The 26,730-nt window shown below is 31.8% G+C and overlaps 1 protein-coding gene across 1 annotated transcript; it reads right to left on the bottom strand.

The window, feature by feature from the left end:
• Window positions 1–487: 487 nt before the first annotated feature.
• Window positions 488–26,517, bottom strand: LOC139512098 (proton-coupled zinc antiporter SLC30A2-like). Its single transcript, XM_071299483.1, has 9 exons — window positions 26,013–26,517; window positions 13,746–13,892; window positions 12,221–12,377; window positions 9,565–9,862; window positions 8,979–9,090; window positions 8,270–8,404; window positions 6,060–7,133; window positions 5,681–5,976; window positions 488–1,237 (listed from the first exon to the last, which is right to left on the bottom strand). Exons 1-7 carry the CDS (start codon window positions 26,434–26,436, stop codon window positions 6,994–6,996), a joined length of 1,413 nt encoding a protein of 470 aa, XP_071155584.1. The 5' UTR covers window positions 26,437–26,517; the 3' UTR covers window positions 488–1,237; window positions 5,681–5,976; window positions 6,060–6,993.
• Window positions 26,518–26,730: the final 213 nt, after the last annotated feature.

Below are 26,730 nucleotides of genomic sequence, written 5' to 3'. Positions count from 1 at the left end.
GTTACAGACATATGTCATGACAAGGAAACAATTGGTTTTTGGCCGTTTTATCTTTTAAGTCATACATTTTCAGCGTTTTGCACATGTTGCTTAAATGATTTCAATTCATTAACAATTGAATTTCATAGCAATATAAACAACAAAAAACTCAGTACTTGATTCTTTTACAACCTTTTGGTATTACATGTACTGGCAGTTTTCATTATCATTTCACAACCTCCTACTAGATCTAAACTTACTTAATAAATTCTAACATGTCAAATACCATTCCTCGAATTTTGGTAATAATGGAAAGAAGTTATTTTTTTTTTAAAATCACAATATTTTTAGAATAGCTTATGGAAGAATTCAAATAGAGAAAAATATTCAACGAGTGACCAAACAACACAATAATTCTCGAATGCGCGTAGCACATGAGTTAATTATCAGTGTTGTTTGGTCATGAGTTGAATATTTTTCGATATTTGAATTCTTTAATTAGTTATTCTTTTTATGACATTGGCAAATGGCTTTTTTAAAAGAAATTAATGTAAAACTTGTAAGGAACTATATCTTTTTTTCTACACATTCACATTTTGTTTTGATCCGCCGTTATCGACGTCTTGACAACGCCTATTGTCGTATGACGTCAGAGAGTGAAATAACCATGTTTATTACCACGTTTATTTCACATGTGAAATTATCTGTTTTTATTTAACTGGGAAATCAATGTAATTCCTTGCAACCAATGTAATTATTAGCAATATCTGTACATTTTTTTGAATGATGATTGACAATTCAATGGTCTCATGTATATGAATGTTTTGTCTTGTGTTATATCAATTATATTCCTCAATACTGAACATAAACAAGCTGGGTTTTTTTTCATTTCAAAAAAGATTTTTTAAGACAAATTGGAAGCAAGAAATACTACATGTAAAAATATAACACAATAATTAATAGTCAATCGATTTGTCTAGTTTAAATACTTTATAGAAATATGCAATCCTAAGAGTAATTACATAAGAACAAAGCAGTATGCATGTCTTCTACAAGAATATAAATTCTAACTAATTACAATTGTCATATAAATGTAATTGCTGGTTAATAAAATAAAGATATAAATATACAAGTACAAATAGATTCCTTATGTTCACAAATAATTGTGGCAGATCCATGATTTTCAGAGGAGGGACATTTAAAGTAAACATGGTAACGGGAAGGATTGTGCCTGATGTTCATATGATGAAATCATAATCTTTCAGTCAGTTTAGTTGAAGTCTGGAGCTGGCATGTCAGTTAACTGCTAGTAGTCTGTTGTTATTTATGTATTATTGTCATTTTGTTTATTTTCTTTGGTTACATCTTCTGACATCAGACTCGGATTTCTCTTGAACTGAATTTTAATGTGCGTATTGTTATGCGTTTACTTTACTACATTGGTTAGAGGTATAGGGGGAGGGTTGAGATCTCACAAACATGTTTAACCCCGCCGCATTTTTGCGCCTGTCCCAAGTCAGGAGCCTCTGGCCTTTGTTAGTCTTGTATTATTTTACTTTTAGTTTCTTGTGTACAATTTGGAAATTAGTATGGCGTTCATTATCACTGGACTAGTATATATTTGTTTAGGGGCCAGCTGAAGGACGCCTCCGGGTGCGGGAATTTCTCGCTACATTGAAGACCTGTTGGTGACCCTCTGCTGTTGTTTTTTATTTGGGCGGGTTGTTGTCTCTTTGACACATTCCCCATTTCCATTCTCAATTTTAAATTCATAAATTTCCTGTATTTTCTAACTTCCAGATGAACTAGAGGCTCTAAAGAGCCTGTGTCGCTCACCTTGGTCTATGTGAATATTAAACAAAGGAAGCAGACGGATTCATGACAAAATTGTGTTTTGGAGATGGTGATGTGTTTGTACCTCTAACTTTACTGAACATTCTTGCTGCTTACAGTTATTTCTATCTATAATGAACTTGGCCCAGTAGTTTCAGTGGAAAATGTTAGTAAAAATTTACAAATTTTATGAAAATTGTTAAAAATTGACTATAAAGGACAAAAACTCCTTAGGGGGTCAATTGACCATTTAAGTCATGTTGACTTATTTGTAAATCTTACTTTGCTGTACATTATTGCTGTTAAAAGTTTATCTCTATCTATAATAATATTCAAGATAATAACCAAAAACAGTTAAATTTCCTTAAATTACCAATTTAGGGGCAGCAACACATCAACGGGTTGTCCGATTCATCTAGAAATTTCAGGGCAGATAGATCTTTGACCTGATAAATTATTTTACCCAATGTCAGATTTGCTCTGAATGCTTTGGTTTTTGAGTTATAAGCCAAAAACTGCATTTTACCCCATATGTTCTATTTTTAGCTATGGCGGCCATCTTGGTTGGATGGCCGGGTCACCGGACACATTTTTTAAACTTGATACCCCAAAGATGATTGTGGCCAAGTTTGGATTAATTTGGCCCAGTAGTTTCAGAGGAGAAGATTTTTGTAAAAGATAACTAAGATTTACGAAAAATGGATACAAATTGACTATAAAGGGCAATAACTCCTAAAGGGGTCGACTGACCATTTCGGTCATGTTGACTTATTTGTAAATCTTACTTTGCTGTACATTATTGCTGTAAAAAGTTTATCTCTATCTATAATAATATTCAAGATAATAACCAACCAGATGCTCCGCAGGGCGCAGCTTTATACGACCGCAGAGGTTGAACCCTGAACGGTTGGGGCAAGTATGGACACAACATTCAAGCTGGATTCAGCTCTAAATTTGGATTGTGATTAAATAGTTGACACAGCATAGGTTTCTGACACAGAATGAATGTGGTCTAATGAACTTAAAATTTTTTTTTTGCCTTTGAGCAATTCACTATGCTGTTGAATATTAATCCTCTCAAAAAAATGTTTGAAGAAATTTTCTTTTTATTTATGAAATCTGAAATGAAAAAAATTGACCCCCCCCCCCCCAATTTTTTTTTCACATCCTCCTTTCCCATTTTTCAAAACTGATCTCAATTCAAATTTCTAATGAAGTTTGCAACAATAACTACTCATTTAAATACATCATAAAATATTAAAATGTAAAAAAAGTGCTTGTTATCACTGAATGGTAAAGATTGTTTTAATCTATCAGTTGGTAGTAAAAGTGAATAATGAATATACATTGTATATTGTATAAAACAATGATTTAAGTTGATTCAACTACTATTCTGGACAAAGAAAGATAACTCCAATTGAAATCCAATTGGAATTTCTTGCTATTGCACAATATTGTGCAATTAGATATTTCTTGCTATTGTGCAATACTGTGCAATTGAAAATATTTGCTATTGCACAATACTGTGCAATTGAAGATTTCTTGCTATTGCACAATACTGTGCAATTGAAGATTTCTTGCTATTGCTGAATACTGTGCAATTGAAAATTTCTTGCTATTGCACAATACTTAATATAATAATTTTGGATCCTGATTTGGACCAAACTTGAAAACTGGGCCCATAATCAAAAATCTAAGTACATGTTTAGATTCAGCATATCAAAGAGGCCCAAGAATTCAATTTTTGTTAAAATCAAACTTAGTTTAATTTTGGACCCTTTGGACTTTAATGTAGACCAATTTTAAACGGGACCAAAAATTAAGAATCTACATACACAGTTAGATTTGGCATATCAAAGAACCTCAATTATTCAATTTTTGATGAAATCAAACAAAGTTTAATTTTGGACCCCGATTTGGACCAACATGAAAACTGGGCCAATAATAAAAAATCTAAGTACATTTTTAGATGCAGCATATCAAAGAACCCCAAGGATTCAATTTTTGTTAAAATCAAACTAAGTTTAATTTTGGACCCTTTGGACCTTAATGTAGACCAATTTGAAAACGGGACCAAAAATTAAGAATCTACATACACAGTTAGATTCGGCATATCAAAGAACCCCAATTATTCAATTTTTGATGAAATCAAACAAAGTTTAATTTTGGACCCTTTGGGCCCTTTATTCCTAAACTGTTGGGACCAAAACTCCCAAAATCAATACCAACCTTCCTTTTATGGTCATAAACCTTGTGTTTAAATTTCATAGATTTCTATTTACTTATACTTAAAAGTTATGGTGCGAAAACCAAGAAAAATGCTTATTTGGGTCCCTTTTTAACCCCTAATTCCTAACCTGTTGGGACTTAAACTCCCAAAATCAATACCAACCTTCCTTTTGTGGTCATGAACATTGTGTTTAAATTTCATTGATTTCTATTTACTTAAACTAAAGTTATTGTGCGAAAACCAAGAATAATGCTTATTTGGGCCCTTTTTTGGCCCCTAATTCCTAAACTAACTCCCAAAATCGATCCCAACCTTTCTTTTGTGGTCATAAACCTTGTGTCAAAATTTCATAGATTTCTATTAACTTAAACTAAAGTTATAGTGCGAAAACCAAGAAAATGCTTATTTGGGCCCTTTTTGGCCCCTAATTCCTAAAATGTTGGGACCAAAACTCCCAAAATCAATCCCAACCTTCCTTTTGTGGTCATAAACCTTGTGTTAAAATTTCATAGATTTCTATTCACTTTTACTAAAGTTAGAGTTCGAAAACTAAAAGTATTCGGACGACGACGACGACGACGACGCAGACGACGCCAACGTGATAGCAATATACGACGAAAAATTTTTCAAATTTTGCGGTCGTATACAAACAGTAAAATTTCCTTTAAATTACCAATTTAGGGGCAGCAACCCAACAACGGGTTATCCGATTCATCTGAAAATTTCAGGGCAGATAGATCTTGACCTGATAAACAATTTTACTCATGTCATATTTGCTCTAAATGCTTTAGTTTTTGAGTTATAAGCCAAAAACTGCATTTTACCCCTATGTTCTATTTTTAGCCATGGCGGCCATCTTGGTTGGTTGGCCGGGTCACCGAACACATTTTTAAAACAAGATACCCTAATGATGATTGTGGTCAAGTTTGGTTAAATTTGGCCCAGTAGTTTCAGAGGAGAAGCTTTTTGTAAAAGTTAACGACGCCGGACGACGGAAGACAGACGCCGGACGCCAAGTGATGGGAAAAGCTCACTTGCCCTTTGGGCCAGGTGAGCTAAAAAAGGAGTAGGTCCGGTAAGGACCGATTTTGGCCTCAAATTTCAGATTCATCTGACGAAGGATTTTGACCACTTTTTAAACACTTAAGTGTCTTTTTCATTTCATTCAATTAGTTAATGTGAAACATTTTATCTGATTTAGTCATTAAAAACGATCCGATTCAAGCTCAAATATGAAAAATCTACCAAATATGCAGAAAAATGTCACTTTTCAGATGGTTTTTGTCAAAAATGAAAGTGGCCGCATCCGTGTTCATCCTCAACCTTTATATATGTTATGTATTATCATAAAATACAACTTGCATTTAGATACGTAGGATGAACACGAATGCGGTCACTTCCGTTTTACACGAAAACCGTCTAAAATTTAACTAAAATGCTAGAATTGTGAAGATTTCAGTAATTTAGCATGACTTAATGGTGCTAGTATCCGATATATGTGCATTCTATTGTCAAAAACAGCCCATACTTATGTAGCAGAAGCATTCTACTGTCCAATAAATAACTAAAAGTTTACATTTTAACAATTTTGTAAAACTGCTATATTTTGGGGCCAAAAAGGAGTCTTACTGGACCTACTCCTTTGTGTCTTGTAACCCTTGATAAAAATAATCCTTGAAAATATGAGGTTAAAATTATCTACAAAACATGATAGTATTAAAAAAAGTAAAAGAGTATGCTTTGCATTAACGTGTTATAAAATGGATATGCAGATTGTCATGAAAGATTGCACCATTCTCTCATTAATGGGAGACAAAAAATGAATACTTTTTGGCACTGCAAAATAAAAATATGTGTATATTATCTGAGAGACAATATAAAATTTATTGATATTTTATATCCAGTGAGAAAACTTCACAGGAAATATATTGAAGCTGACATAAACATATTTAAATTTTTAAATAATACATGAGCTGCGTTGGATAAAAATCTACCTTATGCAAATTAATATCAATACATCTGTTAACTTATTTCAGATTAAAAAATTCTCTATGCATAGTCTGTAACTATTTGCAAATTGACTTTATATAAGAATCTTGTAACACAGACATACATCCCTTTTTATTTCGTATTTGAATTTTCTAAAATCAAGCAAAGTCTTATTCATATACATGTATATATATACTTGCATAAGGTCTTTTTCTATTAGACACATCTCATACGTTATATATATTTCCAGATCTACAATTGTTAACACACCTTTTCATGTAAATATATCTACTTGAGCAGTTATTATACAATATTAAAAGTTAACAGACCTTTTTTGTAAATATCTCTATTAGTGAGCATTTAATATTCATAATACAATTTTATATCAGTTTATTAATCATTATTTTGACAAAATAAGCTTAACAGAACATGAAATTTGAATTTAGTTGCGTAGCTGCAGTATAGCATTGTAAGAATATCCTAACAAATAGTTTAAGACATTTTTTTTAATAAGAATTTTACAATTATCACTGAGTTTGTGGGGATCTGTCATTCTCCGGACCCCTTCTTTACTATTTATTTCCAATAGCTGTGCCACTAGTATTCATTACATAATTACATTATTAGTTTTACCAGAAACATCTAAAATTACATTACACAGGTAATTTTCACTAGGAACAGCTCAAGTCACAATGGGAACAGCTAAAACTGCATTGCACAAATATCTTTCACTGTGAACTGCTCAAATTGCATTTAATACCCAAATAACTCACTGGGAACAGTTGAAATTTTTGAAGCACACAGGTTTAATACTAAGTTATATATAATACTTGGAATAACTCAAATTTGGGAACTAAAACTGGGAACAGCACTTACTGCCTTACACTGGTAAGTCACACTGGAAACAGTTCAAATTTGTCTTACACATGTACGTAAGTCACACTGGAACAGTTCAAATTACCTTACACAGGTAAATCACACTGTGAACAGCTCAGATTATGAACATGTTTCTCTATTTGAATTGTCGTCTGCCTGAAGTCATATTTCTTCTGCAGCATCTGGTTAGCTCTTTCTAAAACACTTTGATGTTCCTCATTTGGACCTACAATATAATTTCATACTGATTGGTGTTAAAGATTCCTATTTTCAGTAAATCATGTGATTCTTCATAGTGCCTTATTTTGCATTTTTAGCACATACATGTAATATTAATTCTGAGGTTTTATGGTCTAAACGTTTATAAATCACAAGAATAATGATTAAGGATGTACACCTCTGAGGAGCCAAAAAATTCTAGAATTCAACTTTCTTTCTTAACCTGATTTTTTGGATTTACAAGACTGTAAAAAAAATCATATGGTGGTGCACTTCTTTTTAAGCTACGGCCTTTGAAAGTACTCAATTTTGATGATTTTCCCATTTTTCATCAATTTTTACCTAGTATTTTTACCTATTTTTGGGCTATTATCATTAAAAAAAATCACAGTTCCACAATTAAACTTTTTGTCATACTTTCAATAAAAATGAAGTGGACCAAACTATAGGTAGGTGTTGATTTAAGAAAGTTTTATCATATTTTGATGCTTTTTTGTGTCAAATTTACCATGCTGTCAATTTTGTAAATTTGTGATTTTTCCCTGTTTTAATAACAAAATGAATATTTTTTCAACTTCTTTGTTATAAATGATTGAAAAATACATATCTTAGAAATTTGAAAAGAAGAAAAGGATGTGGGATGTGCATGTTTCTGGTAAAATTATTTCTTGTATCCCTCACCCATTTTCTCAAAATTTTGGCTAAAACAACTGACTTGATTGGTAACAAAATTTGAAAAATTGATTGCTCAGAAACCATTCATTGTAAATACACAATTTTTTCACAGACTTAAGTTTGAATTTAACATTTTTTAAATTCATTGATATTTTCCACTTGTATCACATATTTTGGAAATAATTCCAGAACGAGGCAATCGTGTTATCAATTTTTTTGGTCTTTTTTTCGAATTGCATTGTAAACTAAGTAAAACTACCTGAACTTGCAATTCAACATTACAAAATTCTCTCCCACCCTGCCTTATTAAAATACTATAATTCTATAAATACTGTCATCTTTCACTGAACCCTAAATCAAGAGTGTACGAAAAGAATACCAAGCATATTTCATCCTAAACTTCCAGAAAAAAAACCCATTGAAATGGTATAATGTTTCATCTAATCACTGAAAAATCATAGAACTTACCAACTGTCAGATGGACAGACATTACATTTTTGTCTATAGTCAAGGACCATATCAATAATGTATGAGCTGATTTGACACCCTCCACTCTCTTTAAATCTTCTATCACAGTTTTATAACACACATCTCTTGGGACTCCTATAGAATATATAAATATTTTGGCATAAAAATAATTCAAAAACGGGTTTAATTTTAATTTTAATTAAATTTTTCATGGTCTATTCCATAAAAGGAAAAAAACACAGTATCTTATAACTTATTTGTTAGGGATTTAAAATGACATAATTCAGTGAATTATCTGATCATGTCACATTTATGACCAGAAATGTGTTGATGTTAAAGGCAAAAGTTTGGGTCATAAAGATCGTGAATTATGTAAAAATGACCGAAAAAGCCTTGAAAACTAAAAAGTATATGACCGTTTCATGCTTTGCCCAGCCGGACTTTTACCGGACATTATACAAATGACCGGAATATATGACCGTTTTGGAAGCCCTGGTCATAAGAAATTATATCAATTTTCATCATTACATGTGCAAAATGTAAAGTATCTTATGCATGTGTTGAAGCACAGTAATAAAATTATCTTGCACCAGATGCGCATTTCGACAATACATGTCTCTTCAGTGATGCTCATTGCCAAACTATTTGAAATTCAAAGCTTATATAAAAGATGAAGTGTACTTATTGTGTGTACTGTGCACAGACTTACCTTCCATCATGACACGTAAAGTATCTCGTAGCACAGTTATTGTTGTAAATATCACAAGCACAGAAAATATAAATGTACAAATGGGATCTGCTAACTTGTATTTAGGGTCTTCCTACAATCAAAAGAGTATAAAAATTATATTCAAATCTTATAGCCAATTTTAACCTAAGTGGATAATGCAAAATTATAGATTTACATTGAAAAATATTTGATAATCTTATTATTCATTGGAATTGGAAATACATATATGTGACAGTTTGAAAAACATTTCCTCTTATTACTACAGCTGCAATGTGGAGAACAAAAAACAATTTTTAAACTCATTGTTGAAGTCTTACCTTATACAGATAAAAGAGAGACCACTTGTAATTCCAAATTTTTGTTCTTTAAAAAAAGCTGTTTTAGGTGACTCCAGGTTGCTTGTATTCACCACTAGCTAGGTACATGTATGATTTTTAAATATAATATTGTATCTACATTTAAGGTATGCCAGTCTCATAAATTGGATTTTCCAAGTCTTCCCTGACAGCAAGTTCTTTTAAATATAATAGAATTACAAATGCATTTTACAATTCAACTCACATACCGTAAATTTAATAATGAATGATGCTATAAGAACTCCCACGCTCTGTATAATGTCACCTATCACATGTATAAAGGCAGCTCTGACATTTATATTTTTATGGTGTACATGTTTTGGTTTATCTGCGACTTGAGATTCAAGTTCAATCTCCTGCTCATGATCAGATCTATCATCTATCAGTGGTGTATATGAATGTTCTGTCCTACTGTGGTGACTGTTACGTTGATGACTGTGTCCATGGTGACCAAATGATTGTCCTTGACTTTTACAACATACTTCAGAATGAAGAACAATTCCCATTCTACAAACAATAAAAGAAAATTTAAATAAAACTTAAATAAGGCTTCAAAGTATGTTTATGGTTCAAATACGAAATAAAACTATTTACTGAAGATCCACTAAAATGATAACATTGTGATGTCTTTTCTTGTGGTATTCCTTGTGTTGTAGGGTTGCTGTCATAATGACTTTAGCCTGATATCAATTATTCAATTTAACATAATCTTACAATTACACTGTACCAAAATGTAATATGTAAACACATCGTGACATGATGAAACACCCATTTCAAAGATAAAACATTTACTAAAACTGAATATTAAACAGAGTACAATTTACATATATTTAAAACAATATTAGAAAAGCTTTTGCACTTAAAATTACATCATTTCAGTATAAAAACTAGGAGATAAATTTGATGTTTGCCAAAAGATCCCATATGTGCACCCAAAACCAACAGATGTTTAAAACAACTGCAAGTCAATGTACAGCTTTGTTCCTATGTCTGCTGTTACGCCACTATCCCAGATTAGGGGAGGGTTTGGAACCAGCAAACATATTTAAACCAATCTCACTCTGTATGTGCCTGTTCCTAGTAAAGAGCCTGTAATTCAGTGGTTGTTGTTTGTGGCTGTTTATCATATTGGTTTTTTCTATTCTTTTGTACATAAATCAGATGTAAGTTTTCTCGTTTGAATTGTTTTACATTTGTCATTTCAAGGCCTTCTGTAGCTTACTATCGGTATCGGTTTTGCTTATTGTTGAAAGCTGTACTGGTAACAAAAGATGTTAACTTCTATATGTCTTGGTCTCTTGTGGAGAGGTGTCTCAGTAGCAATCATTCAACATCCTCTTTTTAATATTCAATAATGAGCAAAGCCCTAACTACAGGTGTATATTAAATATGTTTATCATATTTAAAAAAAAAATTAATGTTTAAATGCCACTTTTAAGCACCACATTTAGGCTATTTAGTGGTGGTCAGTTGTTATTGGTGGAGGAAGCCGGAGTGTCCAGAGATAACCAATGACCCTCGATAGGAAAACTAACAATCCATATTCCTAGTCAATTAAGATTGGAGTCCAGTGCACCTGCATGAGCTGTGTTTAATAATATACAGTATAAAATACAGATAAATTGCTTGTGTAATACGGTCAACGATAATCGTGCTGAATCAGCTATTTGTGATGATATTGATATCAGTCACGGTTGAAAAGGCTTTATCACACCTTTAATCTGTATGACGTCACATCATCCATTGCAGTCACTGTTGCACATAACTTATCAAACCCATAAACTGTATGACGTCATGTCAAACCTCTAATCTGTATGACGTCATTTCAAATTCATAATCTGTATGAAGTCATGCCACATAAAAAACATCTACATCTATATGTATTTATCATATACTTAGCATTGATATGATAGCTTTTGCATATGTGAAATGAACGGAAGTACACAAGCCATAATTTCCCACCCAGGCTGATAACTCCTTATCAGGGGCATCTAGTGCACAAAACCCATAACAGTGCCTCTCATGCAAGTTACTTCCTGTATTTCCGGTACCTAATACATGGCCTTTTTCATATGGGCCCAGGTATAGTCCCTTGACCCATATCAGCACTTCGACTTCATCTCGGGCTGATATGGGGGTCTCTGGTTGATAACCAGGCCAATATGGAAAAGGCTATGTATTAATCTCTGTGTAATAAAGTGTAAATGTATATGATATGGCTTTTTCGATATTGCACATGTACACCATATCACCCCAGTGTTCTTGCCACAGGGCCTTTTAGAATCATGGTAATGTGATGCTATAATCTTAAACGTGATGCTATCTGAAATGGTTTTCTTATAGATTATGTTATGAATGTGATGCAATAATTTTTAGAAGGAAGATGGTACATGTATTTCAATTTCCCCTGTTTACCAGGATGCTAAATGAAATATCTGGGGAGAACACCAATATCATCCCTGGAGCAGAGCTCTTGGGATTATATTGGTGACTCAGGTTGATACAGATGTGATATTGAAAAAGCCATATGATATTCTCTATATACAGTAAGCTTTAAATGACATAGAAAGTTATTGTGCATAATATCAACTTAATTAAAAGGTGAATTTGTAAACTGGAAGTACATGAACTGTGGGTTCTTTTATTTTTTGTGGGTACCAATTTTCGCGGTTTGAGAAAAACTTGCATATTCAAGGATATTCAATTTCATGGTTTTGGCAAAGTCTGAATTTTTATATATGTTCCTTCTGAAAATTGGCAATTTGTTGAATATTAAAGTTTGTGGTTCGCCTGTACCCGCATAATCCAAGAAAATTAGGATCCAACAAATATCAATGAATTCACAGTATAAGTTATCATACTCACACAATATTAAAGGCTACTCCCACACTAGCAGTAACTAACATTTCATTAGGATTGACATTTTTATAGTGATTGTGTTGTATCCTTTCCACAGCCATATAGCACAGAACACCAGTCACTAACCATATAATGAACACACTGAATAAAGCACCTATAACTTCTAAAATTTAAAGGAAAAAAAAAACAGGTAAAGATACTCAATAAATTGCATTACATTCATATAACTACATGTATGAGATGATGTGGTGTGAGTGCCAATGAGACAACTCTCCATCTATGGCACAATTTATAAAAGTAAACCATTATCATGATTATAGGTCAAAGTTCGGTCTTCAACACGTATATACGAGAGAGTTTGATCGATTACTGATCGATGACTTCAAGTAATCAATCGAGTACTGATCAAATATGATCGATGAGTGTTCGATTACCAATCTGATCGATTAGTTAAGTCTGGATATATGACCCATATATACATGATATACAAAATGTATACATAATATACTAGTATAAGAAAATGGAAATTATAAATTATGACAACATAATGTAGCAGTGTAACATGTGCATGTTATCATGTCAATCTGCATTCATTATAAATGTTTTGTTTCTGTAATTGAATATGAGATTTTACATGTTTAAGTGTTTAAATTGTATCATTCATGTCATTAGAGCACTTAATCTTTTGAAACAGAAGTAGAAATAAATAAACTAATATTTATAATTCAACCTTTTTTTAGTAAATCTCAATTTTAAAGAATAAATATCATAGTTTCATAGTTTATTAAAGAAAACTCAACCGCAGAAGACTGCGTAACAGGAGCATATTATACACAATATAAATCACAACATATTTCATAATACATACAGTATACATTTTTAGATTATACATCTTCAGAAATAAATCTCTGTTTATTGCAATTTTAAATCAGACAAGCATCTTTTCTACCTTTTGAATAAAAATTGACAGCTTAGACAGCACATTGTTATTACAATATTTAAGCATACCCAGTACTTTTTTAACATTTGGATATTTTAAATAATATAGAGGTATGAACTTCCCCCTTAAATCTTTGTATGTATTTTACAGGTTTATTGTTTCCAATAAATTTCAAAAATTACAACAGCTGTTCTAAATGTGAAAATCTATTTTTATAAATTTATTCATTTTCAAATAACTCAATGACAATATTTTCATCCTTAAAGTATATTCATTGACATATTCCCTATTTCCATTCTTAATTTTATTGAATGCATTTTTTGGACTATAAAACCGGAGTTTAAAATTGTGAGTCCAGACAGATTTTCTTGAGTGTCGGACTCCCGGATTCATCTTAGTGAGGTTACCCTGGTTCTTCAATTTTGTTTACCTTTGTTCATACATTTTGTACATGTACATTGAATTGTTGTACATCTATCATGTCACATTGTGAAAGGAGGTTTCGGTTCATGTGTTCTGTTGAAACATCTGTTCAACATTTTTGGTTATTGTTGTTATCCAATTTGCTTATTATACTATAAAGCTTCTAACCTGCTCTATGGAAGCCAAACGACATGGTCTTGGTAGCTGGTTTCTTGGACAGATACATGGCTAGAAGACTAATGAGAAAACTAATCAGATCACTGGCCAGATGAAGAACATCTGTAAACAGGGCAAGGCTGTTGGATAATACCCCTCCTGTAAAGATCAGATTGTTGTTATTTATCATGTTAATAATGTAAAGACAAGTTTAAACTATACATGCTATATATACACTGATATATAGTTATTTCAATTTCAGCAATACTGAAAAAATAAGCAAGTGGTTTTTCACTGTCTTATTTCCTGAAAATAAGGAGGTTACAAAAGCATTTATGCAGATAAATAAAACATATCAATGTACAAAAATGTACATGTATAGCAATTTTTTTGGCACTGTCAAAAATCTTGTTTTTATTAAAATACAGAAGCCAGCAAAATTAAAATAATTTTAACACTTTTTCCATATTTTCGCTTAAAAAGTTTTTGCCGGTAGTCAAACTTCATGTACCATACGTAACATTATTTGTATAAACACGATATACATGTATATATCTACCAAAATTTAATGCAAGTTCAAAGAACTAACCAGATGCTCCACAGGGCGCAGCTTTATACGACCGCAGATGTTGAACCCTGAGCGGTTGGGGCAAGTATGGACACAACATTCAAGCTGGATTCAGCTCTAAATTTGGAATGTGATTAAATAGTTGACACAGCATAGGTTTCTGACATAGAATGAATGTGGTCTAAAAAACTTAAAATTTGTTTTTTGCCTTTGAGCAATTCACTATGCTGTTGAATATTAATTCCTCTCAAAAAAATGTTTGAAGAAATTTTCTTTTTATTTATCATGTTTATGAAATCTGAAATGAGAAAAATTGACCCCTCCCCCCCCCCCCCCAATTTTTTTTTTCACATCCCACTTTCCCCTTTTGCAACAATAACTACTCATTTAAATACATCATAAAATATCAAAATGTAAAAAAGTGCTTGTTATCACTGAATGGTAAAGATTATTTTAATTTATCAGTTGATAGTCAAAGTAAATATACATTGTATATTGTATAAAACAATGATTTAAGTTGATTCAACTACTATTCTGGACAAAGAAAGATAACTCCAATTGAAAATTTCTTGCTATTGCACAATATTGTGCAATTAGATATTTCTTGCTATTGCGCAATACTGTGCAATTGAAAATACTTGCTATTGCACTATACTGTACAATTGAAGATTTCTTGCTATTGCGCAATACTGTGCAATTGCAAATTTCTTGCTATTGCACAATACTGTGCAATTAATGTGCAATTGAAGATTTCTTGCTATTGCTGAATACTGTGCAATTGAAAATTTCTTGCTATTGCACAATACTTATATAATAATTTTGGATCCTGATTTGGACCAACTTGAAAACTGGGCCCATAATCAAAAATCTAAGTACATGTTTAATAACACAAATAATTTCGAAATCAGAATTAGTAATAGTAAATTACTGATAGAAGTTGGTAGATATACTAGAACACCTGGAATGAAGATGAGTTCCATTTCCTCATTCAATGTAAAGCGTTAGAACTTAATAGAAATGTACTCTTTTGTAATTTAAGTCATATATATAGTTCCATCTTTTGTTAATATGTGTGAACAAGATAAGTTTAGTTTCATTTTGAAAAGTAATGATACGGACATAAGTACTGTAAGTGTAGCTGGAATAAGCGATATGTATGATTTGAACATTCATTTAAAGCAAACATAATGTTGTTAAGAGCTTTTATAGTATTAAAGCTGATTATAATAGCTTGAATTAATAATATTGTATGAATAACACCTCCACGCAATGTAAATATAAAATATGTATCTCTTTAATAATCATGATCATTGAGAAAATATGTTTAATAGTTTTTTTGGGTTTTTTTTGTTTGTTTGTTTGTTTGTTTATTTTTGTATTTGTATTTTGTAAATGTCGGCTGGTATCATTTCTGTATAGGAATTTACACCAATAAAATTATTTGATTTGATTTGATTTGATTTGTCTAGATTCAGCATATCAAAGAAGCCCAAGAATTCAATTTTTGTTAAAATCAAACTTAGTTTAATTTTGGACCCTTTGGACTTTTATGTAAACCAATTTGAAAACGGGACCAAAAATTAAGAATCTACATACACAGTTAGATTTGGCATATCAAAGAACCCCAATCATTCATTTTTTGATGTAATCAAACAAAGTTTAATTTTGGACCCCGATTTGGACCAACTTGAAAACTGGGCAAATAATAAAAAAATCTAAGTACATTTTTGGATTCAGCATATCCCAATGATTCAATTTTTGTTAAAATCAAACTAAGTTTAATTTTGGACCCTTTGGGCCCCTTCTTCCTAAACTGTTGGGACCAAAACTCCCAAAATCAATCCCAACCTTCCTTTTATGGACATAAACCTTGTGTTTAAATTTCATAGATTTCTATTTACTTATACTAAAGTTATGGTGCAAAAACCAAGAAAAATGCTTACTTGGGCCTCTTTTTGGCCCCTTATTCCTAAACTGTTGGGAACTCAACTCCCAAAATCAATCCCAACCTTCCTTTTGTGGTAATAAACCTTGTGTTTAAATTTCATTTATTTCTATTAACTTATACTAAAGTTATTGTGCGAAAACCAAGAATAATGCTTAGGGAGCTACCCATGCTACCATTTGATTTTTATGGGGGGGCTAGGATGAAAAATTTTGTCCTGCATTTTTTTTTTAGCGGTAATCTCTGTCCTGCTTTTTTATTTTTTCACTCTTATCGGTCCTGCCTTTTTTTTTTTAGTTTATCCTGACTTTTTTTTACCTAAATTGTCGTCCTGACTTTTTTTTTTTTGCAAGTGTCTCATCCTGCCTTTTTTTTTTTACTCAAAACTCCTGTCCTGCCTATTTTTTTTAAATTTCATCCTAGCCCCCCCCATAAAAATCAAATGGTAGCTCCCTTATTTGGACCCTTTTTTGGCCCCTTATTCCTAAACTGTTGGAACCAAAACTCTCAAAATCAATCCCAACCTGCCTTTTGTGGTCATAAACCTTGTGTCAAAATTTCATAGATTTCTATTTACTTAAACTAAAGTTATACATTGTAATGCGAAAACCAAGAAAATGCTTATTTCCCCTAAATTTGGGCCCTTTTTCATGTTTTTGGCCCCTAATTCCTAAACTGTTGGGACCAAAACTCCCAAAATCAATCCCAACCTTCCTTATGTGGTCATAAACCTTGTGTTAAAATTTCATAGATTTCTATTTACTTATAAATACTAAAGTTACAAATGTATAGTGCGAAAACCAAATGTCTTCGGACTAAGACGACGACGATGCAGACCACGACACCAAAGTGATACCAATATACGACCAAAAAATTTTCAATTTTTGCGGTCGTATAAAAATCAATTAGCCGGTGTCATATGGTATTTTGAACCCCCTAAAAAGTGAACCCGGGGTCAAAATACCATGCGGTAAAATGACCCCGGGGTCATTATACCGCATGGTATTTTGACCCCGGGGTCATTTTTCACATATGGTATTTTGAACCCCCCTGCGGTATATTGAACCCCCCTGTTTTTGATAAATAGTATTGCAGATAATCTAATTTACAATTTATTGGCTATCATTTTTTTTAATTTGTGGTTTTAAGTAGGGGGTTCAATATACCGCATGGGGGTCAAAATACCATGGCTAAGCAAAATGTTCAAAATATCTTTTCCAGCATGTTTAACACATACAAACCACTTATTGGAGTATTATAACTATGTTAAGGAGTTAGAATAGCTTGAATTTTTGAAATTCAAGGTCTATAGTAGGGGGTTCAATATACCGCAGGGGGGTCAAAATACCATGGCTATATATATATAAGTAAAATTTTCAAAATATCTTTTCCAGTATATTAAATACATACAAACTACTTATTGGAGTATTATAACTATGTTAAGGAGTTAGAATAGCTTGAATTTTTGAAATTCAAGGTCTATAGTAGGGGGTTCAATATACCGCAGGGGGGTCAAAATACCATGGCTAAGTAAAATTTTCAAAATATCTTTTCCAGTATATTAAATACATACAAACTACTTATTGGAGTATTATAACTATGTTAAGGAGTTAGAATAGCTTGAATTTTTGAATATACTGGAAAAGATATTTTGAAAATTTTACTTAGCCATGGTATTTTGACCCCCCTGCGGTATATTGAACCCCCTTCTATAGACCATGATTTTCAAAAATTCAAGCTATTCTAACTCCTTAACATAGTTATAATACTCCAATAAGTGGTTTATTTTTGAAATTCAAGGTCTATAGTAGGGGGTTCAATATACCGCAGGGGGGTCAAAATACCATGGCTAAGTAAAATTTTCAAAATATCTTTTCCAGTATATTAAATACATACAAACTACTTACTGGTGTATTGTTACTATGTTAAGGAGTTAGAATAGCTTGAATTTTTGAAATTCAAGGTCTATAGTAGGGGGTTCAATATACCATGGCTAAGTAAAATTTTCAAAATATCTTTTCCAGTATATTAAATACCTACAAACTACTTATTGGAGTATTATAACTATGTTAAGGATTTAGAATAGCTTGAATTTTTGAAATTCAAGGTCTATGTTAGGGGGTTCAATATACCAAAGGGGGGTCAAAATACCATGGCTAAGTAAAATTTTCAAAATATCTTTTCCAGTTTATTAAATACATACAAACTACTTATTGGAGTATTATAACTACAATGTATGTTAAGGAGTTAGAATAGCTTGAATTTTTGAAAATCATGGTCTATAGAAGGGGGTTCAATATACCGCAGGGGGGTCAAAATACCATGGCTAAGTAAAATTTTCAAAATATCTTTTCCAGTATATTAAATACATACAAACTACTTATTGGAGTATTATAACTATGTTAAGGAGTTAGAATAGCTTGAATTTTTTTAATTCAAGGTCTAAAGTAGGGGGTTCAATATACCGCAGGGGGTTCAAAATACCATGGCTAAGTAAAATTTTCAAAATATCTTTTCCAGCATGTTTAACACATACAAACCACTTATTGGAGTATTATAACTATGTTAAGGAGTTAGAATAGCTTGAATTTTTGAAAATCATGGTCTATAGAAGGGGGTTCAATATACCGCAGGGGGGTCAAAATACCATGGCTAAGTAAAATTTTCAAAATATCTTTTCCAGTATATTAAATACATACAAACTACTTATTGGAGTATTATAACTATGTTAAGGAGTTAGAATAGCTTGAATTTTTTAATGCAAGGTCTATAGTAGGGGGTTCAATATACCGCAGGGGGTTCAAAATACCATGGCTAAGTAAAATTTTCAAAATATCTTTTCCAGTATATTAAATACATACAAACTACTTATTGGAGTATTATAACTATGTTAAGGAGTTAGAATAGCTTGAATTTTTTAATGCAAGGTCTATAGTAGGGGGTTCAATATACCGCAGGGGGTTCAAAATACCATGGCTAAGTAAAATTTTCAAAATATCTTTTCCAGCATGTTTAACACATACAAACCACTTATTAGAGTATTATAACTATGTTAAGGAGTTAGAATAGCTTGAATTTTTGAAATTCAAGGTCTATAGTAGGGGGTTCAATATACCGCAGGGGGGTCAAAATACCATGGCTACATGTAAGTAAAATTTTCAAAATATCTTTTCCAGTACATCAAATATATACAAACTACTTATTGGAGTATTATAACTATGTTATGGAGTTAGAATAGCTTGAATTTTTGAAAATCATGGTCTATAGAAGGGGGTTCAATATACCGCAGGGGGGTCAAAATACCATGGCTAAGTAAAATTTTCAAAATATCTTTTCCAGTATATTAAATACATACAAACTACTTATTGGAGTATTATAACTATGTTAAGGAGTTAGAATAGCTTGAATTTTTTAATGCAAGGTCTATAGTAGGGGGTTCAATATACCGCAGGGGGTTCAAAATACCATGGCTAAGTAAAATTTTCAAAATATCTTTTCCAGCATGTTTAACACATACAAACCACTTATTAGAGTATTATAACTATGTTAAGGAGTTAGAATAGCTTGAATTTTTGAAATTCAAGGTCTATAGTAGGGGGTTCAATATACCGCAGGGGGGTCAAAATACCATGGCTACATGTAAGTAAAATTTTCAAAATATCTTTTCCAGTACATCAAATATATACAAACTACTTATTGGAGTATTATAACTATGTTATGGAGTTAGAATAGCTTGAATTTTTGAAATTCAAGGTCTATAGTAGGGGGTTTCAATATACCGCAGGGGGGTCAAAATACCATGTCTAAGCAAAATTTTCAAAACATCTTTTCCAGTATATCAAATATATACAAACTACTTATTGGAGTATTATAACTATGTTATGGAGTTAGAATAGATTGAATTTTTGAAATTCAAGGTCTATAGTAGGGGGTTCAATATACCGCAGGGGGGTCAAAATACCATGGCTAAGTAAAATTTTCAAAATATCTTTTCCAGCATGTTTAACACATACAAACCACTTATTGGAGTATTATAACTATGTTAAGGAGTTAGAATAGCTTGAATTTTTGAAAATCATGGTCTATAGAAGGGGGTTCAATATACCGCAGGGGGATCAAAATACCATGGCTAAGTAAAATTTTCAAAATATCTTTTCCAGTATATTAAATACATACAAACTACTTATTGGAGTATTATAACTATGTTAAGGAGTTAGAATAGCTTGAATTTTTTAATGCAAGGTCTATAGTAGGGGGTTCAATATACCGCAGGGGGTTCAAAATACCATGGCTAAGTAAAATTTTCAAAATATCTTTTCCAGTATATTAAATACATACAAACTACTTATTGGAGTATTATAACTATGTTAAGGAGTTAGAATAGCTTGAATTTTTTAATGCAAGGTCTATAGTAGGGGGTTCAATATACCGCAGGGGGTTCAAAATACCATGGCTAAGTAAAATTTTCAAAATATCTTTTCCAGCATGTTTAACACATACAAACCACTTATTAGAGTATTATAACTATGTTAAGGAGTTAGAATAGCTTGAATTTTTGAAATTCAAGGTCTATAGTAGGGGGTTCAATATACCGCAGGGGGGTCAAAATACCATGGCTACATGTAAGTAAAATTTTCAAAATATCTTTTCCAGTACATCAAATATATACAAACTACTTATTGGAGTATTATAACTATGTTATGGAGTTAGAATAGCTTGAATTTTTGAAAATCATGGTCTATAGAAGGGGGTTCAATATACCGCAGGGGGGTCAAAATACCATGGCTAAGTAAAATTTTCAAAATATCTTTTCCAGTATATTAAATACATACAAACTACTTATTGGAGTATTATAACTATGTTAAGGAGTTAGAATAGCTTGAATTTTTTAATGCAAGGTCTATAGTAGGGGGTTCAATATACCGCAGGGGGTTCAAAATACCATGGCTAAGTAAAATTTTCAAAATATCTTTTCCAGCATGTTTAACACATACAAACCACTTATTAGAGTATTATAACTATGTTAAGGAGTTAGAATAGCTTGAATTTTTGAAATTCAAGGTCTATAGTAGGGGGTTCAATATACCGAAGGGGGGTCAAAATACCATGGCTACATGTAAGTAAATTTTCAAAATATCTTTTCCAGTACATCAAATATATACAAACTACTTATTGGAGTATTATAACTATGTTATGGAGTTAGAATAGCTTGAATTTTGAAATTCAAGGTCTATAGTAGGGGGTTTCAATATACCGCAGGGGGGGTCAAAATACCATGTCTAAGCAAAATTTTCAAAACATCTTTTCCAGTATATCAAATATATACAAACTACTTATTGGAGTATTATAACTATGTTATGGAGTTAGAATAGATTGAATTTTTGAAATTCAAGGTCTATAGTAGGGGGTTCAATATACCGCAGGGGGGTCAAAATACCATGGCTAAGTAAAATTTTCAAAATATCTTTTCCAGTATATTAAATACATACAAATTACTTACTGGTGTATTGTAACTATGTTAAGGAGTTAAAATAGCTTGAATTTTTGAAATTCAAGGTCTATAGTAGGGGGTTCAATATACCGCAGGGGGGTCAAAATACCATGTCTAAGCAAAATTTTCAAAACATCTTTTCCAGTATATCAAATATATACAAACTACTTATTGGAGTATTATAACTATGTTATGGAGTTAGAATAGATTGAATTTTTGAAATTCAAGGTCTATAGTAGGGGGTTCAATATACCGCAGGGGGGTCAAAATACCATGGCTAAGTAAAATTTTCAAAATATCTTTTCCAGTATATTAAATACATATAAATTACTTACTGGTGTATTGTAACTATGTTAAGGAGTTAAAATAGCTTGAATTTTTGAAATTCAAGGTCTATAGTAGGGGGTTCAATATACCGCAGGGGGGTCAAAATACCATGGCTTAGTAAAATTTTCAAAATATCTTTTCCAGTATATTAAATACATACAAACTACTTACTGGTGTATTGTAACTATGTTAAGGAGTTAAAATAGCTTGAATTTTTGAAATTCAAGGTCTATAGTAGGGGGTTCAATATACCGCAGGGGGGTGAAAATACCATGGCTAAGTAAAATTTTCAAAATATCTTTTCCAGTATATTAAATACATACAAACTACTTATTGGAGTATTATAACTATGTTATGGAGTTAGAATAGCTTGAATTTTTGAAATTCAAGGTCTATAGTAGGGGGTTTCAATATACCGCAGGGGGGTCAAAATACCATGTCTAAGCAAAATTTTCGAAACATCTTTTCCAGTATATTAAATACATACAAACTACTTATTGGAGTATTATTACAATGTTAAAAGTTAGAATTGCTAGAATTTAAAAAAATTTAAGGTCTATAGTAGGGGTTTCAATATACCATGGACATGATGGAAGGGGGGTCAAAATACCATGGCAAAGTAAAATGTTCAAAACATCTTTTATCATGTTCAATACATACAAACTACCTATTGGAGTATTATTATGATGTTAAGGAGTTAGAATAGCTTGAATTTTTGAAATTCAAGGTCTATAGAAGGGGGTTCAATATACCACAGGGGGGTCAAAATACCATGGCGAGGTATGTATTAAACTTGTTGGAAATGATATTTTGAAAATTTTACTTTGCCATGGTATTTTGACCCCCCTGCGGTATATTGAACCCGCTACTCTAGACCTTTAATTAAAAAAATTCTGGCAATTCTAACTTTTTTATGTAGTTAGAATACACCAATAAGCAGTTTGTATGTATTAAACTTGCTGGAAAAGTTATTTTGAAAATTTTACTTTGCCATGGTATTTGGACCCCCCTGCCGTATATTGAACCCCCTACTCTAGGCCTTTGATTTCAGAAATTCTGGCAATTTGAACTTTTTTATGTAGTTAGAATACACCAATAAGTAGTTTGTATTTATTAAACTTGCTGGAAAAGATATCTTGAAATTTTACTTTGTCATGGTTTTTTGACCCCCTGCGATATATTAAACCCCTTTCTAATAGACAATTAAAAAAAATCTGGCAATTTTAACTCTTATATGTAGTTAATATACACACACAAGTAGTTTGTATGTATTAACTTTGATGGAAAAGATATTTTGAAAATTTTACTTTGCCATGGTATTTTGACCCCCTGCGGTATATTGAACCCCTCACTCTAGACCTTTAATTTAAAAAGTTCTGGCATTTCTAACTTTTTTATGTAGTTAAAATACACAAATAAGCAGTTTGTATGTATTAAACTTGCTGGAAAAGTTATTTTGAAAATTTTACTTTGCCATGATATTTTGACCCCCCTGCGGTATATTGAACCCCTCACTCTAGACCTTTAATTTTAAAAGTTCTGGCATTTCTTACTTTTTTATGTAGTTAAAATACACAAATAAGTAGTTTGTATGTATTAAACTTGCTGGAAAAGTTATTTTGAAAATTTTACTTTGCCATGGTATTTTGACCCCCCTGCGGTATATTGAACCCCCAACTCTAGGCCTTTAATTTCAGAAATTCTGGCAATTTGAACTTTTTTATGTAGTTAGAATACACCAATAAGTAGTTTGTATTTATTAAACTTGCTGGAAAAGATATTTTGAAATTTTACTTTGTCATGGTTTTTTCCCCCTGCGATATATTGAACCCCTTACTAATAGACAATTAAAAAAATCTGGCAATTTTAACTCTTATATGTAGTTAATATACACACACAAGTAGTTTGTATGTATTAACTTTGATGGAAAAGATATTTTGAAAATTTTACTTTGCCATGGTATTTTGACCCCCTGCGGTATATTGAACCCCTCACTCTAGACCTTTAATTTAAAAAGTTCTGGCATTTCTAACTTTTTTATGTAGTTAAAATACACAAATAAGCAGTTTGTATGTATTAAACTTGCTGGAAAAGTTATTTTGAAAATTTTACTTTGCCATGATATTTTGACCCCCCTGCGGTATATTGAACCCCTTACTCTAGACCTTTAATTTCAGAAATTCTGGCAATTTGAACTTTTTTATGTAGTTAGAATACACCAATAAGTAGTTTGTATTTATTAAACTTGCTGGAAAAGATATTTTGAAATTTTACTTTGTCATGGTTTTTTCCCCCTGCGATATATTGAACCCCTTACTAATAGACAATTAAAAAAATCTGGCAATTTTAACTCTTATATATAGTTAATATACACACACAAGTAGTTTGTATGTATTAACTTTGATGGAAAAGATATTTTGAAAATTTTACTTTGCCATGGTATTTTTACCCCCCTGCGGTATATTGAACCCCTTACTATAGACCTTTAATTTCAGAAATTCTGGCAATTCGAACTCTTTTATGTAGTTAGAATACGCAAATAAGTAGTTTGTTTGTATTTTACTTGCTGGAAAAGATTATTTGAAAATTTTACTTTGCCATGGTATTTTGACCCCCCTGCGTTTATTGAACCCCCTACTCTAGGCCTTTAATTTCAGAAATTCTGGCAATTCGAACTCTTTTATGTAGTTAGAATACGCAAATAAGTAGTTTGTTTGTATTTAACTTGCTGGAAAAGATATTTTGAAAATTTTACTTTGCCATGGTATTTTGACCCCCCTGCGGTATATTGAACCCCCTACTCTAGGCCTTTAATTTCAGAAATTCTGGCAATTCTAACTCTTTTATGTAGTTAGAATACACAAATAAGTAGTTTGTATGTCTTTTACTTGCTGGAAAAGATATTTCGAAAATTTTACTTTGCCATGGTATTTTGACCCCCCTGCGGTATACTGAACCCCCTACTCTAGGCCTTTAATTTCCAAAAAATCTGGCAATTCTAACTCTTTTATGTAGTTAGAATTCACCAATAAGTAGGTTGTATGTATTTAACTTGCTGGAAAAGATATTTTGAAAATTTTACTTTGCCATGGTATTTTGACCCCCTCCCCCTTTTTTTACCACGGAAAATCAAAACTACCCTTCTATATATATATATATACATAAGTTATAATTACAAATAATTAAAGCATTCAAGCTACATATGGTCTAGTTATAATGTGTCAATAAGTATTTTGAATGACATTTTGTTGGTAAAGACTTCAGAGCACTTATACCAAGCAAAGATATTTCTTTTAATTAAGCATGGAAAATGTACCTCCCCTTCTTGTATGAATGATTTTTTAATCTATGATAAGCTTTAGAATAATGTAAAATGTTCTAATATTCATCTAGGATGAAAAAAACAGGGGGGTTCAATTTACCATGGGGGTTCAATTTTCCATACAGGGGGGGGGGGTTCAATTTACCATGGGGGGGTTCAATTTACCATAGCGGTATTTTGACCCCGGGGTCAATTTACCATGGGGTTCAAAATACCATATGACACCGGTGCCCTACATTTTGTACATACATTTGTACATGAATATTTGTTCTTTATGTCATGTTGTGCCAGCTGTTAATAATGTATTAATTAATTCTCCATCAGCTGGACTCATGTGCATACATTTGTACATGAACATGTACATAAAAAAAATTTCTCATGTTTTATAAGAATATAGGAAACTATAAAAACCAGATGCTCCGCAGGGCACAGCTTAATACGACCGCAGAGGTCAAACCCTGAATAGCAAGTATGGACACAACATTCAAGCTTGATACAGCTCTGAATTTGGATTGTAATTAAGTAGTTGACACAGCAGACTTAGGTTTCTGAAACAGAATGAATGTGATCTACATGTACAAATGTACTAGACTAAAGAGGGTATAGTGCTAATTTAGAATACAAACCAACAGCTTCTCCAATCATGAACATTACACAAAGGGTACAAACAGCAATCAACTGATTTCTTGCAGTTTTGTCATTGTTATTGTTATCATTGTTATGGCAGTGCCATTGGTCCAACAATGGGCTGTCACTGTCCGACCGATCAAACTGGACTGGGACAGCCAATCGTTCTTCATGGTTTGAAATACTCTCTCGACCAAAGCTGGAGTAGCTATTACCAAGGTCAGATATATTGTCATGATCTTGATTGTCTGGAATGTGGTTTATAGAATTTGTGTTGGAAGATTCCTTTTCTGTTTGAGAAGGTTGGAAATCCACTAATAATTCTGATGTTAATGACACTGTGTTATTGTGAGTTGATTGGTAATGATTATGGTCTTTGTTTCCACCCTCAGCAACATCATTGTAGTTGCTTACGTGAGTCATCACAGTATCCAAGTCAAATATTCATATCAATCTGACATATATATTCAATTTCGTGACAGTCCTACAGGAAGTGTTGATTTAATGTGTATGTCATGTGATTTCTTAAAAAAGAAAGTCTGAAGACCGAAATGAAGTGTGTTCAAAAAGTAAAATCAAGATTCACAATTGTTTTACTCTCTATATATATTATAGTTATATTTTTTATTTAGTGTGTTATCCAGTTGATTTATTTATAAATACATGCATATGATATGGTATAATTATCAACGCGTAAATAGACTAAAAACAATAAAT

The sequence above is a fragment of the Mytilus edulis genome, chromosome 2, assembly GCF_963676685.1.
Source record: "Mytilus edulis chromosome 2, xbMytEdul2.2, whole genome shotgun sequence".
NCBI classification, from domain to species: domain Eukaryota; kingdom Metazoa; phylum Mollusca; class Bivalvia; order Mytilida; family Mytilidae; genus Mytilus; species Mytilus edulis.
The sequence above is the reverse complement of the archived record's forward strand: the minus strand, read 5'-3'. Positions and strand labels throughout refer to the sequence as shown.